We start from the raw sequence: 17,964 nt of genomic DNA, 5'->3' as shown, positions 1-17,964 counted from the left end.
AAAGATACCCAAAGCCACTCCCCGGGAGACCGGAGAGGGATTGGGACATCCCCAGGCGATCCAGATTCCACGGCAAACTACACCACCGCCAAGAACCTCAACGGAATGGGATGGACCCCAGTACCCTTTCCCCTACCCAGGAACTAGCGTGCCTGTGGAAAAAAAAAAGAGGAAGGGTAATAGGGAGGGGTGGGGAGGAGGAGGAGGAGGAAAAGAAAAAGGGAGGATGGGATAAGGGAGGGGGGATTGGGGGGTAATTAGGTTCGGTCTGAGGAAGGAGACCAACAGGTCTAATTCCTCAGACCAAGAGCCTCTTCACCTCAAGGAAGGACATTATTATTATTATTATTATTATTATAATCATAACTAAGTACTAACCCTTTGAGGAAGGGGAGAACAAGTCAAATTCCTTGAATCGAGATCCTCACTGGCATCAAGGAACCTCCTTAATGTGTAGCAAGTCTGTTCTTCAAGGGCTGAGTCTTCACTATGAAGCACTTTCTTATCAAGATGTTTTACCACTCATTTTTTAATAGTATACAACAAGTAATATTTGAAAACAAGCACCAAACCCATATAGGTCATGCAGCTACATAATAATATTGATCAGGGAATTATTATAAAGTGCTAAACCCATAAGGGTTATACAGCAATCTTCCCCTTCCTAGGAGCAAGTCTGAATACCCCTCACCACTCTTGCTTCTCATTATTTTCCCTCTCCCCTTTGTGACTTTTGAGAAGGGCTGTGATGTGGTCAGGATTCAGTATTACAGAGTACGTCTTGTTGGTCTCTGTCCTCTTCAGTTCTGATGATCACTTTCTTTTATTCCCATCATTACTTTTCTGCACCGCCGTTACTTTGGGGATGGCACTTGTCTGTATGACTCTTATCTTTTATTGTTATTAATATGTTCAAGAAGCACTAAACCTATTATCTGCATTTCATCCCATCACTTACATTATTACAGTACAGATATCAAGGAAAAAGAGAGTAGCCCCAATTCTTTGGAAAAAAGAGCCATTCACCATAACAGGGCACCCTCTTGAAGGGACACTGAATACATTCATTCTGATCAACTACATCTATACTACTACTACTACATTCATGTGGGAAGCATTAAACCTGTAGGAGTCATACAGCACCTGGAGTACTGGGAGGTAACTGGGCTTCACTTTATTACTTGATCAATTCACCTTTTTCTCAGCTGATATGCTAACTGCTCAGTATCGTATACAACATAAAAGTATATTTTGTTATGCATCAAAAATGCAGTAAAATACAATATGGCTGATACTAGACACACATACTGTAACAAATAAAAAATTCGTCCACTGATGCCTAGCATTCATCAAGTTTGTTTTGACTGAATACCATGCCCAATTTTAGATAATTGTTCAATACTAATCCAAGCATGTATTTATGATTCAAATTGTGTATAGCTCTTTTGCACTATGCATAATATTGTGCGTATTGGGTTATTCACGTCAGGATGGATTAGAACAACTTACAGCTGAAGACAAAATGGCCTTCAAGTAAATCATAGAGTACACTTTGAAGAAATCAACAAATTTAATATATAATACATATTTATTAAAAAATACAAGGCAAACTACACTGCATTTTCCACAGTACAATATACTGTACTCACTGCTCTGCAAGAGTACCACACACTACATTTTACCATACAATACCATACTCACTGCACAGCAAGAGTACCACAATACACTACCCTAAGAGTACTATATTACACCCCCCACTTTACACCAAACAATATACTGTACTTAATGCTTTGCCAGCATACCTCATTGACTCGACCCCTGCAACCACATAGGTGAGTACACCATACATTGCACAGCACTCACTGCCCTGTGTGAATACTGTACTACACTACACCCCCCTCCAACAAACCCCATATACTAAACAGTAGTATTCACTGTTCTGCAAGAATACCACACTCCACCCCCATACACCATAAATAAGCTGTACTCACTGCTCTGCAAGAGTAAAAAAATATATACATTATACAAGTGATGTGAGGGTACATACAAAACCTACACATTGTAAAATGAGCACAACATTTTACATTAAAAAGACAAAGTTTAATTTGTAATCATTATTATGTAGAATATCTTGCAACAAACTTGTGCAAGCATACAGTTTCATATTAAGAGCAAGATACTGCACTGTGTCATAGCCATGCCCAACAATTATTTGACAAGGACACCATAATAAAAATGCTGGTCTTGTATAAACTCAATATAAACCAATTTGAGCACAATAATAATAGCATCTCTCCTAATGATAATATCTCTCCTAATTATCATGGGTAATACAACTGTCATCAGTTTCTTAAACTTCTGAGCAGATGCCATACTCATCTTGCTAAGTACAGTATGTCCACAAATACACGAGATGGAGTTAATAAGCGAGTTGTGGGAATGTATCAGAATAGAAGCCAGAATTATCGTTATTATACTCCCATGTGGCGCAAAAACCAATGTGGATCATTCAACATGAAAGGTTTCTCAGCCTTTTGGCCAAGATCAGAGTGTAGTAGCCAAGAGAATGAGTGTATCAGCCACAAAAAATGAACCAGTTAACAACCAGTGTAACAGCCAGGTGTTGGCCCACTATATATTTTACATTTCAGGAAGTATATGATCATGAAGTAACATATGCTTTGTTTATAAAGGGCTGGTATGATACAATCATCCCTAAATAAAAATATTAAAACAATAATTTTAAATAAACCACCAATGTTTTTCTTAGATTACAACATTTCTCAGACCCCCAGGTATAAGCTGTCACAATCACAGAATTTTTTTGTTGTTGTTTTTTAATATGCTGGCTGTCTCTCCCTTCTCCCGTATAGATTACTAAAAATAAGAAGAGAAAAGCTTAGCTTCAAATAAATTATTGAAAGCTGCTTTAAAAGCAGACATCATATATCAATGCTGAAATATCTTGAAACACCATTAGGTAAGATTATTGAAGTATCTGTAGATAATTTTTACATTTTTTTCCACCATTTACAGAAAATACACCAAGGGTCTCTAAAGTACTGAAAACATGTGAACAATTTCTTTTTTTTCTACAGACTGTTACAGCACACATAATTATGAATGATTGAGCATTGCATATCAACTGTGCAGTGAAAGACAAACATACCACTGAGGTAAGAAAGTAGACAATTCATTAAAAGTCAAGGGAAACAAAATAAATTACTGCTATATGATATGTTTTTTTTTTCCATGTATATATTACTGGAATAGTGGGTACATCTTCACAAGCTATAGATATTTTGGTGTGGAATTAGAGGTAATAAGGATCTCTAACCAATTTAAAAAAATGCCTATTACATATTAAAAAAAGTAGCAAACTTCTTTATGGGTTGATAAAGTTTTGTTTTAAAAGGATAACAAAAATCTTAAAAAATCATAAAAATAAATAGAAAAAAATAACTACTTTGTGTAGGATAGCTGCAAATATAAAAATAAAAAGAAAGGCATACACGAAAATTTACTATGCAAATATAAAAATTTACTTAAAAATTACTCTTTGGAGCAGTCACAAAAAAAAAGTGTGACAAGGTCTGCAGATACAAAGAGGACTGCTATGGGTGAGGATGAGAGACACTGTTTGGGAAAAATGACTAGAAAACATATTTAAATAGGGTTGGAGACACCACAGGTGGAAGATTGTGAAGTGCAAGGGTATCGAGTCAAATGGAAATTCTGTAGTAATTACATTGATCATGAATCACAGCAGCAACTGATCTGAAAATTATAAATGACAACTTCATAATAAAATAGCATATTAGCACTTATATGTCCTTACTTTTATGCATAAAACAATACTTATGTGATATTGTCATTTTATATCTAAATGTAATGACTTTAAAATTTATATAATACATTAACTGTACCAAACTACATTTTTGTACTTTTTATTCAAGCTATTATAACTACAGTGCTACAGGATTTAATATGAATAGATAATTTTGGTAATGTTTTCATGTACTGTACATATTTCCCATTTGGACACCTTCCTTGCACTTAAAGCACAAAAATGTCCTCAGAAGCTGCTATAGTTTCTGCATTTCATGGAGCAGTTTTCTCAGACCACAGAACAGGTGGGGTTAGAGACCACAAGTTCAAACCCCATCCGTTCCAGGGTTTGTTTGCAATCGCGTTATTATGATTTCACGAGTCAGTTTTCTCAGATATAGAAAAATTATCCTGTTTTAGCCTAAAGACAAAAGTTATACAAGTGACCATTCAACATCCTTGTTGTTTAAGCCATTTTCAAACATAATTGAGTGAGCATGATAACCTTGGGGTGGTCACTGTGTCTGGACGGTATCATTGTGTTGGCAAGAAAGTAATCCCCATCTTAAGTGGCAGGTTTTGGCTACAGGATTACTGCAGGTGTAAGACACAAAAGTTGTCTTATCTCTAACAAACATTCTTGCAGAGGTTTTCAAATTTCATTTTTTTTTAATTCATATGGTTTCATTACATTTATCAAAATACAAATTTTCCTTTTACTTACTCACTTTAGAATATCATTTAAACATATAAATTCTTAGCCAGACATGGCTCACGCACATCATTCTTCAAACCAGTTTACATACACAAATACACAACATTATATGGTACAACTTCACTGATGCATTAAAATTAGTGTTCTGAATTACACAAAAATGCTCATTTTTGTTAATTCCTACAAGAGAATCATGGTTATACAATATTTATGTTCTTGATAAAGTTCCAAGCTAAAAATACTGTACCAGCTCGAAAGCCATACTATGTCTTTAGATCACCAGAATCATCCACAAAAAAGTTTAAAGTGTTATTAGCAATGTAAAAGTTACTATCATCATGTATAATTTCTTTTGATATATGCTAACTGCAGAATTTTCAAATGGCAAATAAACATAGTGAAAAAAATCTATTAGGGAAAATATAAACATGCTGACATGTTCATTTACATTATTTTAAGTACTGTACTTGCAAGAACACAAAATTTTCAGTTTGAATTTTGTCTGGTGACTGAAGCCTCCTTTTAGGTTTCAGGCAAATGCCTCCTATATATATAAAAAATACTATTGTGAATATAATAGAATGGGAGAGGAATTGTAAGAGAACTGATTTCCTATCCTCCTGAGTGAAATGCAGATGCTACCCCTGCATTATCCACATTTATTTGGGGGCATAAGTATGACTTATCACAACACAAAGTTTTAAAATGTTTTAATAATGGATGGTGTTGTTGAATCATCTCTGTCACACATCCAATAATAGTGGATTAGCTCCTATACAATTCTTCCTTCACATCATCCTTTAAACAGTAAGGTATGGTATAGTCTGTTGGGGACAAAAAATCAGGACTCTGAGGTTTCCCTAGTAAAGGACAAGACACATGGCCACCAATCCAATTACTGTGTAAACCCAACAGTACTTAATATGAATGATCCAGCAATATAAACAGAATTCTCATTACCATGCAGTACAATACTATCCTTACCCACATGTATATCCCTTATTGCAAGATTTATCAACTTGTAAACTAGCCATATCTACACAATATTCAACCACTCTTGAGTTTAAGGGTGCGATGTAGAAGCCAATTAAGACCACAGTGTACACCTGCGAGGGTCTTAACTTCAACTTCACATATCTGAAATGAAAATGAAGATAAAATAAGGAGGAAAAATCTACATTTTCCACTTATTTTTTGCTATAAAATGTGAGCATACCACACATGCACCAAACTGTCATATACAAAATGATATGCTGTTGTTCAAAAAAATAATGGAGAAAAAATATGCAAAATTCAATCAAACCTTCTCCCACTCTCCACCACCACCCAAGAGCTTCATTTTTTAAGCGAATCAAGACATTTATGAACCCGTTTACTTGTAACTAGGCACCTCCCTGCTTTCCCCCCCCCCTCCTGCTTTCTTTCCTCTCTCTACTCCTCCCTCCCTCCCTCCCTCTCATCTCCCGACTTCTGCACCCTCTATCCTTACTCCTCCCTTCCTCCTCTTTCCGTGCATACCTCATTTCCTTCCCTTCTTTTTCCTTTCTTCCCTTTTCACCCTTTCCCTTCCTCCCTTACAATAACATTCAACTGTGTTGTTTATATAGAAAATACATTTAAAACATATACAGAGCATCGAAATAGAAAATGCTAAAAGTAGTTGTCAAACAAGGACCATAATCAATGATTTACTGTATATTATTAACATGACAAAAAAATGTATTCAATTTCATCAGAGTAATACTTACAGCCCACGGAAGATCCAGAGAGCCAAGAACATTATATAACATCGTAGGGCGATGACGCACTTGATTACTGAAACGAGTCTGAGATTTGTGATGCACTCGAGTCTTCAAGTTTGCATAATCGTCGTGATCCAGATCCGAGTCATCGGAAGAAGGATGAGGGTCATCCATGTGTGCCAAGAGAACAAGGATTGGTGGCGAGAGATCAGATGGAATTGTCCGCATCATCGCTTCTAATTCTAATACATCAATTGCGTGAGTGAGAGCGCAGCAGCCGTTAAACATTTTGCTCTTGTGTAAACTGTTTTCACTATTTTCACAATGACAAGAGGCATCCATGTAACATATCAGACCATCAACACGTGGTATCACCTGAAAATATATGCTCCATTATATTACTGCATGAAAATATATTGATAAAGCATATACAGTAAATTAAGAGTGTAGTCAAATTATTTAAACACCCAAACAAAACAAAACAGCCCAAGAGGTTAAAAGCTGTAGATGAGCTGGCACATAGCTACAAGACTTAAAAGAGGCTTTGAGATTTAGGGACTTGAGCATCCAGCAGGCTAGTGAGCATGTTTGACAGGAGTGAATGAAGACAAGATATGTATTTTTAATGGAAATACAGTGGACCCCCGCTTAACGATCACCTCCCAATGCGACCAATTATGTAAGTGTATTTATGTAAGTGCATTTGTACGTGTATGTTTGGGAGTCTGAAATGGACTAATCTACTTCACAATAATCCTCATGGGAACAAATTCGGTCAGTACTGGCACCTGAACATACTTCTGGAATGAAAAAATATCGTTAACCGGGGGTCCACTGTATTGGAACGTGAGCAAGGCAATTTTTATGAAGGGATTCAGGAAAACTTGTTAGCTGGACTCGAGTCCTGGATGTGGAAAGGGCAGCTCCTGCATTCTGAAAGTATGGTGGGGATGCTACAGATGGAACGAAATCTGAATTATGATGTAAACACAATACTGGATTATGATGACTTGGCAGGAGAGAGGTGTCGAGATAAAAAAAAAAAATTATATTTTAAAAACCTATACCTCTGCCACATCTGGATGAAATGCTGTTCCATTTGGACCATCTACCAGGAGTCGTGGTCGTGCACGCCGAACTGTTAACAGATTCATCAGGTTATGCCCATATCTTACAGTAACACCACCTCCTGTAAGAAAGCAAATAATGTATTGTAAATGCTGTTATTCTTCAAATTTTAAATTCGTCTAATTTTATCTGCTAAATCAAGCAACTGCTAATAATAATGTTCTAATCTTAAACAGGAAGCCTATGTTAAGGGAACTTTGCACAAAGTTGAAATGAATATTTCAAAGACTCTTGGGTAAACCCTAAATCAGTAATCATTCATGTGACTGGATAATGACTGACTATTCAAGTATAATTTTTTAACACCCTGGTCATTTTTCACCAAGGTAGGGGTGTTCTTAAATAGGGACATTAATTAAGAAAGTTAGGACTATTATACAGATTGCAGAAATTGTGGGAAATCCTGGCAGGAAGGGCACAAGAGCTGACTGATATGGCTGGTTATCAGAGGCAATTAAAGATGAAAAGATATGTGCATACACTTAAGACATATTTACTGGACCTTTGTTACTTCAAATGATACAAGAAAGTGAGAAAACACAGAATATACAGTGGAGAAAGCATGGACTAATACTGTTTTTTCTCATTCCCTTGTATCCTTTGGAGTGACCGAGTTTCCAGGACTGAAATGCATCCAATACGTCTACCTTCAATGACAAGTAAATTTAACTTTGTGTTACTACAAAGGTAAAAAACTATTCCTACTAGAAATTGTTGTAAGATATTGTACTAATGAGGCATCCTGTGAGTGAGCATGTTTCACCTGGTTCTATTTCATTAGTCATATTCTGTACAGACATTAAGGAGATAGTACTAACCAAGTCTTCTCTGCTCAAGCATAGTCTACACAGTCACATTTAAGTTATCTCAATAAGAAATTGTGTGTGCATTAACAAAATTTCCATTTTATTTTAAACTGCCTTCCTAACTTACAAACTAAAACAGGTTCATTACCCTTATGTAAGTAATTTATAGAGCATTTTTCATTATGGTACTGTATCAGAATTGGGCAACTATACAGAATTCCCCAAAACTGAAATATCCTTCTAAACAAAATTAAAAAATAGGAGCTAGCTCAAAAGCATCTGTCTCAAGGTAATATTTTCCCAACCTGAGAGAGAAGAAAATTACAGTAGTAAAGAATTTTAGTCCTATGCCATTTTAATTTTCCAGAAACGTATTTACTCTTCATGTTATCACTGGAACAATTTACGCAAATACAGGAAGTCAACATCTTACAAATGCTCAATGTTACAAACATCCTCACTTACAAGTAAGGGCAACTGATGATTTATAACTGTTGTACCACAGAATGAAGATGTATGAATATATCTTTCATACTACTATACAAACAACTCGTGTGTAAATTGAAAAACCAGCAAAGCACCTGGTTTAAACTTGAAAAAAGATGGAATGCACCTAGTTTGTTGGTTTATAAGGTTTAAAGCCTATCAACTGCATGAGGATCATTAAAGCTGTACATCACCTGGACACCATAGGTCAAAGATACTTTAATACCCAGTAACTATTACTGCATTAAAACCAAGCACTATACTGTTCATGGTTGGTAAGTTCAGGACCTCCTGTAGTATGGATATTCAAACATAAAAGTTTCACTTACCCACTCCACCTGGTTTGCCTTTGACCAACCCTACAGTTTCAAAGGTGGAATCTTTAGAAGCAATGAAACTAAGTGCTAATCTCTTGGACACTTTAGTTTCAGGCATTCCAAAGAGTAAGAAGGTTGGAGCACCCTCACCCTTAGAAAAAGGCTGAAAGTAAACAAGAAAAATATCTTCATTTAAAAACAGTTTGAGAAACATACCATCATTTTACTGTATATGTAAAATGCATATAAAAATGTATACAGTATTACAGGAGCTACACTAATGTTAAAAAGTGGACAGGTATATTTCACTTATATTATGAAAAATAAACTGTATAGGCAAAACCAGAGAACCTGGTACAATAAAATTAAATTTTTCTTTAATATTTGCAGTTTTTGCATCAGTTAAAATTTCTAGAAATGCATCCCTCACAAATATGTAAGGATTATTGCATGCAATGTCATAAAAATTCTGAACAGTGCCTTTACTGTAGTGCACTTACATCAGATGGCGAATTTTGTGGAGGCCCACTACTGAATAAACTAAAAAGGTTTTCAAATAACTCAGTTAAACTCATAGAGCCAGTGGGTGCAACCATTTTGGACAGAAGATTGCCAAAGTCAAGGTCCTCATGGTTTTCACCAGTGCATGAATCTGGATTTAATATTTCATACCTAAAAAATAAAAAAATACAATAAAGTAGTATATCAGAAATTCTTAGCATTACTGTCAAGAAATTTAGGGACAATGAATAATCTGTGAAGTTTATGGCACAGGTGAAAATCTTAATATAGGATATGCTCAATTATCCACTGCAAACACAATATGTTGACACCATACCTACAAAATTTTTTTTTTTATTAGCAATTCAAAAAATACTTGAAAAATACACATTTCTGGACAAATTTGTACCAAATAAATATAAACCAACTCCTTAAGCTGCCAGTGACATAATTTTACTCCAACAGGGAAAATGCCTTTGACGTAAATTTGTCACCATTCAAACCTTCATATCTCTAAGTAATAATCACATTTGACTTATTATTGTCTTATTACACTTTTAAAATTATGGAGTTTTATTTTTGGTAAAATAAAATTTTATTTTTTATTTTTTTAAAACTTGCCAGTACTGAGAGCACTGCCATTTTAGACCCTTCAGCAGTTGAAGGGTTAAGCTCATTCACTGTATCAGTAGTTGCAGAATTTATAGGATTTGCTTTTGGAGTGGATTTTCTTTATGATTAAAACACAACAGAAACAATAGCTGAAGGTGAGACAGAACCTAATAATCTGCATTCATTTTACAGGACTATACAGTCACAGCACACTCATCTCACAACTCACAGATTCATGAACAACTAATGCCTATAATATTACCATTGTATATATTATCCCTTCTACTATCCAATACACTACTCAGTGTTCAAAACTACTGAGCCAACTCTTAAGTGCTTCATGCTTCGTCTACACCAGGGAATAACCTGAGGCTTTGAAAATAAAATGAATAAAATACTGAAATTACCAAAATAAAGAATGCTGTACATTTCAACTCAACTGATTCTAAAAAAAAAACATCTAAAGACATTCTGAGTACAACTTCAGTTTAGACTAAAATGTTAAATGTGTTCAGTTTTGATTTTTCTCTACATACCAAAGAAATATTTAGACATTTTCACAAAATTTAGACATCTTACACACATTTTCTGAAACACAATGTTATTAAATTTTTTATTATTAAATTTGCAACATAATACTTTCAAGATTTACACTGTAAAAATACATAATTTTCTAACTCACAGAAGCTTGTTGTTGACAAGAAGTGGATCTCTTACAAGCATGCCAGCAAAAGGATTCGGCTCAAAGTTGGGTCCAAACAGGCCTAAGTTGATTACCTAGGAGGATAGATCTTCAGTAGTATAGAATATATTATAAAACATTAATTTCCTGAAAGTAGAATGTTACTGTATGAAGCTTCTAAACAGAGAAACCCCATCCATATGACATAACTGCTGTTACAAATTTGATTATCACTAATATGTTCATGGGAAACCTAAATTTATAGATGTACAGCGTCTGGGAGAATGGGAGGTAATGAGGTTCAATCCAAGGAGAAGGAAAATTTGATGCACCTGTTAAAATATAGTAAATGATATATACAGTAATGCACAGTTAACCCTCTTACAAAGCAACACTGTATGGTGTGATTTTATGTAAATGCGACTGAAATGCGAATTCAGAATTGTACAGCTAATGGAAATCCTTCGATAGCATGCTCCGTATGTGTGTTGAAACAAAGTACTGTATTGGATATAGAGAAATACAGTAGAACCCCTGTATCCACGGATTCAGTTATCCACAGTTTACCATGGCCCAAAAATAACCCTTAATTTTGCTTAATTTGGTCCCAAAGTGCAAAGGTAGTAATGCTGGCAGTTCTTCAAAGCCTAAGAGAAGTCATGAAGCACTTCCCATCTGTGAAAACATGCCAATTTTTGACTTATTGTGCATAATATATCAACATAACTTTATCAATGGAATGTATGTAAATGAAAAACATTTACAGGGTTTGCTACTATCTACGGTAAGTCTTGGAATGTATCCCCCGTGGATACGATGAGACTACTGTTAATAATAATAATATTATCTATATTTCTACATGTACAAGGTATACAGGCCTAGCTGACATCAGTGACATACTACTATACAGAAAGCCCCTTGTTGTGCAATGCATTTTGGGCAAATTAGGTCAATTTTGTCCCAGGATGCGATCCACACCAGTCGACTAATACCCAGGCACCCACTTTACTGATTGGTGAACAGGGACAGCAGGTGTCTCATGGAAACACGTCCTAATGTTTTCCAGCCATATCAGGGATCGATCCCCAGACCTCAGTATGTGGGCTGAGTGTGCTAGCAATTGAGCTAAAGGACACCATAAATGCTATATGTAAATTATAACAGACCAACAAATGTTTGTATCCTTTATGTTTATATTTGCTGTGATTAACTTCAGATAAGTTGTTAATAACTAAAAGTTGGATTTCACCCATATTGACAGGCAATTATCTAAATGTATATGTTAAGCTTAGGCCTCTAGGGACTCCCAAGAATCCCTTTTTGATATTTATTTTTTCAATTAAACCAGTAAAAATGATCATGCCATTAAATGAGTTTTGGGCTTGTCTTTGACTTCTTAAAAGTTCTTACAGGTAGGTGCATACTTAATGCAAACTATGAATAAGGTATTACACCTCATCAACGGACTATTAAAAAACAGAGAATATGTAAAAAAAAAAAGAAAAAGAAAGGTCACAGTATCTTAGTTGGAACAATTCACATACACCCCACACTTTGGAGAGAAACTTGATAATGGATCAGGATGAATTGAGAGGTTGTCTAACTTCCTCTCCAAGGTGTAGTTTATTTGTGAAGAGAATACCCACATTCAGAACTTTCATACTAGCACCAAAGCAGTGACTTGATGCATGTTTAGGTTAAGAGTTTTACCCATTTTCACGAAAATTACTACTGCAAGTTTATTTATTATTTATTTTATTAACACATTGGCTGTCTCCCACCGAGGTAGGGTGGCCCAAAAAAGAAAAACTTTCACCAAGTATTTTTAATAAATGTTAACACCTTACCTTGGCTCTAAGCCAGAGCTTGTGCCTCCACATAAGTTGATCTCTTGTTATGTACCAGCCTGCACGGCATGTTAGAGCAATGGCTCTCGTGTCACGCAGACTCAGCCGAGATACCACTTCCAAGCATATTGGAGACTGTCAGCATCATGAATATATAAATTTACTATATTAAAAAGAGAAATGTGTTCCAGTAGAACCTTAGTAACATTATTATAAGCTAATAATACATATGGAAGCACAGGTTATAATAATAATAATAATTCATTCACTGTACATACTAATGTACAAATAAAGCTTAGGATAAAAGTTTAACAAATAGGAAATTCCCCAGTGCATGTTGCCCACTGGAAGTGCAGGATAATAGTATTAAAAGAAAGTTACCTTCCCTCCTTTCTGCAACTACACAGTGTTCGTTATCTTTTTCCGAAAATGCTCTGCATAACCTTCAGCTATCTGCATGTACAACCAATTTTTACCCATCTCTGTACAAATATTGTACCATGTGGAAATAAATATCTGGCTTACTTTTTAACCTTCAACTAGTGCATGCCACTACTGGCTATGCCACTATTATCAAGGCAAGTCATTCCAGTTCTTCACAGCTGTATAAAATGAGGGATTTTGATGCTGCTTGCAGTGGGTCTTGGAGTTGTGTTCACTTCTCCTGGCATCAAGTTAATTTTGATGCCTAACTCTTTTAAAAATTTGAGGTAAAGCAATCTAGACACAAGCTATTGGAAATTTTGTATACATAAAGTTAATTGTTTTACTCTATCTGCTAATTCTAGCATCTTTAATTTTGTAGTAAATACCTAGTACACTACTCTTCCTAATCCATAACTTCCTGTGCATCCATGTTTATTGTAAAACATCTTCAATCTAGATAATTTGTTTTCCATATTTTTGTTAGAATGGAGTACAGCACCATAATATCAACAGTAGTCCACACGCATTGTAAAAAAATTCAACATGAGGTCTTCCATGCATTAGTGTAACAAAAATAAATATTGTACCAGGGAAAATAAAAGTAATTTTACAGTAGTATTTATTGTATGTGGCCCAGGCATCAAATACAATACCTTCCATTAACCAAAACTAAATTTACATATAGAATAGCTCTTCCCATTAGAAAAATTTTGAAGAAAGATTAGAGTGGAGTGGGACCTCCATAGCATGAGTTAGTTGTTGGGTTACTGAAGTTAAATCCCTGGGTAGCTTTGAGAATAGGTTGGACAAATATTTGAATAAGGGGTTAGACCTGAGAAAGACCTGCCAAGAATGGGCTAGCAGGCCTGCTGTAGTGTACATCCATTCTTATATTCTCCTGACCAATTGATGACTAGAGAACACTAGAGAGAACACCTACATTCACTTTTCAACGTATTAATACTCTAGCAGTCATCACGCATGGCAAGAAATTAAGATATATGTATCTTTCTAGCAGTCATCACGCATGGCAAGAAATTAAGATATATGTATCTTGCTGTTAGTTGCAAGCCAAGCACTGAGCTATGAGCCAATGCATAAGAAAATTACAGCAAAAACTAAAATTGATGTACTCTATAATAAGTTACTATGGTAATAGAAAATTTACGTAATATTGATGTGTGTGAATAAGACACACGTGCAGCATTTGGAAACTTTATGAATATATGTTTCGCCCACCAATTACTTCAATCAAACAAAAAACTGATACAGTCCCTGGTGAGCAAAACATACTCTCCTAACATTGCACATGTCTTATTTACACATACATGTATATTGGCAAATTGTACTGCATTATGGCATGTCAAAATAAATATGCTATGATGAACTTAGTTACATTTATAGTCATACAAACTTTTTGTTTATGTTATATTTGTGCAAGTTATTAATTTCAGTATCTTTTTAATTCCAAGATGTATTATATCCCAATAAGGACCTGACAAAATAAACATCCTAAGATAAAACTGAACAGTAAGTTCAAATGTCAAAATATGTGTAACTTATAAAATCAATATAAGCTTACTGGCAGGTCAAAAAAGCTGAACACTTGCTCCTCCTTGCGCTTCATTTCCTGTGTATAATAATCATCTTCCGATATGATATCTACGCTGGATTTCCTTTTGTATACCACGACAGATCTCATCATCTATGAAGAGGGGGAATTGTGCAAGGTTTGTTAAAGAGACCAGTGATGATGTAGGAGACTTCAGACTGTGTTGGAGAGAAATGTAATGGTGTAGTTTTAAGGCTATATTGGAGAGTCCTGTGTTGATGTAGGGGACTTGAAGCTGTGTTGGAGAGTCCTGTGTTGATGTAGGGGACTTAAAGCTGTGTAGGAGAGTCCTGTGTTGATGTAGGGGACTTGAAGCTGTGTAGGAGAGTCCTGTGTTGATGTAGGGGACTTGAAGCTGTGTTGGAGAGTCCTGTGTTGATGTAGGGGACTTAAAGCTGTGTAGGAGAGTCCTGTGTTGATGTAGGGGACTTAAAGCTGTGTAGGAGAGTCCTGTGTTGATGTAGGGGACTTGAAGCTGTGTTGGAGAGTCCTGTGTTGATGTAGGGGACTTGAAGCTGTGTAGGAGAGTCCTGTGTTGATGTAGGGGACTTAAAGCTGTGTAGGAGAGTCCTGTGTTGATGTAGGGGACTTAAAGCTGTGTAGGAGAGTCCTGTGTTGATGTAGGGGACTTGAAGCTGTGTTGGAGAGTCCTGTATTGGTGTAGGGAACTTGAAGCTGTGTTGGAGAGTCCTGTGTTGATGTAGGGGACTTGAAGCTGTGTTGGAGAGTCCTGTGTTGGTGTAGGGAACTTGAAGCTGTGTTGGAGAGTCCTGTGTTGATGTAGGGGACTTGAAGCTGTGTTGGAGAGTCCTGTACTGGCGTATGAGTCTTGCTGTGTTGGAGAGTCCTGTGCTGGTGCTGGAGTCTTGTTGTGTTGGAGAGTTCTGAATAAAACTGCTGAAGAGCTATGGAGGTGTAGTTCTGTGGTATTGAACGTGTGCAGGAGTCAGAGTCCAGTGTTGGAGAATGAATCCTGGGTTGGAGAGGGAGTGCTGAGTTGGAGCCTGTGTTGAGGGAGTGGTGGAGTGAGTCTTGGATGTGTCAGAGGCTGTGTTGCAGGTTGTGTTGAAGAATGTTGCACCACCAGCTGATAACAACCCTCAGGGACCATTACTCTACACTGTTGATCATATATTTACCTTCATATTTATGGCTAATTTTGTTGCTTTTGCAGTGACTATTATTATTTAAAATAATCTTCTCTTTCATGTATATGCAGAAATGAAAAATGCTTGTACATAACAGAGCAACTAATATCTTTAGAGGTGGTGTTAGTATAAGTATTTATAAAATATATATAAAACATGTCAGTGCCATAGCATATATTCCTTAATAAAATTTTAAACATGCATAAAAAATGTTTGAGGATAAATAAAAACATATAGAGGAATTTCATTAAAAGTTTTTTTCTTGTAACAGACAGAGCAGGAACTATATAATGAGTTCAGGTTGTGGTCAGAACTCACTTATTATATTATTGTGTAAAATACGAGCGTGTTACACACACCCTGCCAACGTTTATTATTTTCCGTCCATGTCTTTTTGTTTTATGAGATGTTGGCAAAAATGATGCGTTTATTTTGTCAAAGAGATGCGGGTCAGGGCCAATCAACGGCGAGTATTGAGTGGTAGAACCTATCTGGCCAATCATAATGCGGCAAATAGAGGAGCATCGAACGTAAACATAGGCGCATTTAATGTCAACAATAATAATGTAAACAAAGATGCATGCAATGTAAACAAAGGAGCATTCAATGTAAACAGGAACATTACATGTCAACATAACATTCAATGTAAACAAATAGCATTCTATGTAAACAAAACATTCAATTTAAACAGTCGCAATGCAAACAAAGGTCCATTCAATGTAAACAAAGCATTCAATGTAAACAAAGAAACATTCAGTGTAAAGATAATGTGAACAGAGATGCCTAGAATGTAAGTTAGTTTAATATGTTTATTATGCACCCCATACCCATCCTGTGGGCGGTAGTCAAAAGATTACAGAGTAGAATGTAAGATAAATAAAAATATGAACAAAAACCCACCATTCATTTATCTATCTTTGGCAGAATAAGGTTGCGATATATTAAGTTTCCTGGGTTACGTGTCTATTTTCACGAAATAAATTCACCTAACTCGCCGATGGTGCTCAGGAACCCAGTGGAAATAAGTCAATTTGACTTTTTTGGGTTATCCTAGGTAATTTACACATTTTGTAACTATAGTTAGGTGTACCCTTATATCTAAATAAAGTTGCTTAGTAACTACGGTCCTCTTGTCCATCGTGATTGTCACTCACTTTCCTCAATGCTCCGATTATTGATTATAATCACGGGGGAGCACTAAACCCGTAGGATTATACAGCGCATGGGGGGGGGGGGTGGAAGGTATTCAGGCTTAATTCAGGGAACCGGATCACAGATCCAATTCCCTAGATCAAGAGCCCCTCACCAGCGTCAAGGAACCTCCCCTGAGGGGAGTCAATGCTCCGAGCTTCAGTGATACCTCCCACTTCTTGCCAAATACTCTGCCTAACCAGAGACTTTCTATAAATTATGTCCATAATATCACTTTTTCCGAATAATTTGTAAACCCTATTTTGTAGGTATGAAGTTTATAGTTACCATTATCACTGCCTGCGACATCTCTGACCAGGTTCCTCTGGACTGCTATTCCATTTCCTAAGTAGGTTTATTTAGGTACAGGTACACGGAAGTGCAACTGTCATACATAGTTTAATATGTGTAGATTACGTACGCCTCCTACCATCCTTCCGTTATTGAGTTTAGTTATGTCGCCTGAGATACTAGTTTACCGAGTACCCCAATGGAAATATGTCACTGACTTTTTTGGGGGTTATCCTAGGTAATTTACAAATATTACTATGTATGATAATTGTACTTATGTGTACCTGTGCCTAAATGAACTTATCCTGTGAGCATAGCGCAAAAAAAAAAAAATAGGATTACAGCAGGTTTTATTGTACAGCAATAAAGGAATGGAACAAACCGCGGGTTCAAACCCCACCCGTGGTATGGTTGGTTTGCAATCGTGTCATTACGATTTCGTGAGTTAGGAATGGAACAGACTACCCGCACATGTCAAAGCCAGTCATAGCATGAACCAGTTCAAGAAGTGCCAAAAGGTGTCTGATAAATGTAGCTACAGAAAGGGAGGGGAATTATTTTTTTATTTTTTTTTTAGCAAACACACGTGTAATTTCACCTTATTCCTAGTAATGACCCTCGTATTGTAGATA

The 17,964-nt window shown here is 36.1% G+C and overlaps 1 protein-coding gene across 1 annotated transcript; it reads right to left on the bottom strand.

Moving 5' to 3' along the window:
• Positions 1–881: 881 nt before the first annotated feature.
• LOC128696566 (uncharacterized) lies at positions 882–15,825 on the bottom strand. Its single transcript, XM_053787890.2, has 8 exons — positions 14,673–15,825; positions 12,665–12,799; positions 10,818–10,912; positions 9,523–9,694; positions 9,035–9,185; positions 7,353–7,474; positions 6,292–6,660; positions 882–5,680 (listed from the first exon to the last, which is right to left on the bottom strand). The coding sequence occupies exons 1-8, from the start codon at positions 14,793–14,795 to the stop codon at positions 5,591–5,593; spliced, it is 1,257 nt and encodes a 418-aa protein (XP_053643865.1). The 5' UTR covers positions 14,796–15,825; the 3' UTR covers positions 882–5,590.
• Positions 15,826–17,964: the final 2,139 nt, after the last annotated feature.

Source organism: Cherax quadricarinatus, chromosome 31, assembly GCF_038502225.1.
Source record: "Cherax quadricarinatus isolate ZL_2023a chromosome 31, ASM3850222v1, whole genome shotgun sequence".
Taxonomy (NCBI): Eukaryota; Metazoa; Arthropoda; class Malacostraca; order Decapoda; family Parastacidae; genus Cherax; species Cherax quadricarinatus.
Note: the sequence above shows the minus strand (reverse complement) of the source record. Positions and strands in the feature narration are given on the sequence as shown.

Coding starts and splice junctions, on each gene's coding strand:
- LOC128696566 (XM_053787890.2), bottom strand. CDS start 14,795: ATGATGAGATCTGTCGTGGTATACAAAAGGAAATCCAGCGTAGATATC. Junction 12,800..14,672: donor TCAGCTTTTTTGACCTGCCA/GTAAGCTTATAT, acceptor TGATGCTGACAG/TCTCCAATATGCTTGGAAGT. Junction 5,681..6,291: donor CTCTGGATCTTCCGTGGGCT/GTAAGTATTACT, acceptor TTTTCATTTCAG/ATATGTGAAGTTGAAGTTAA.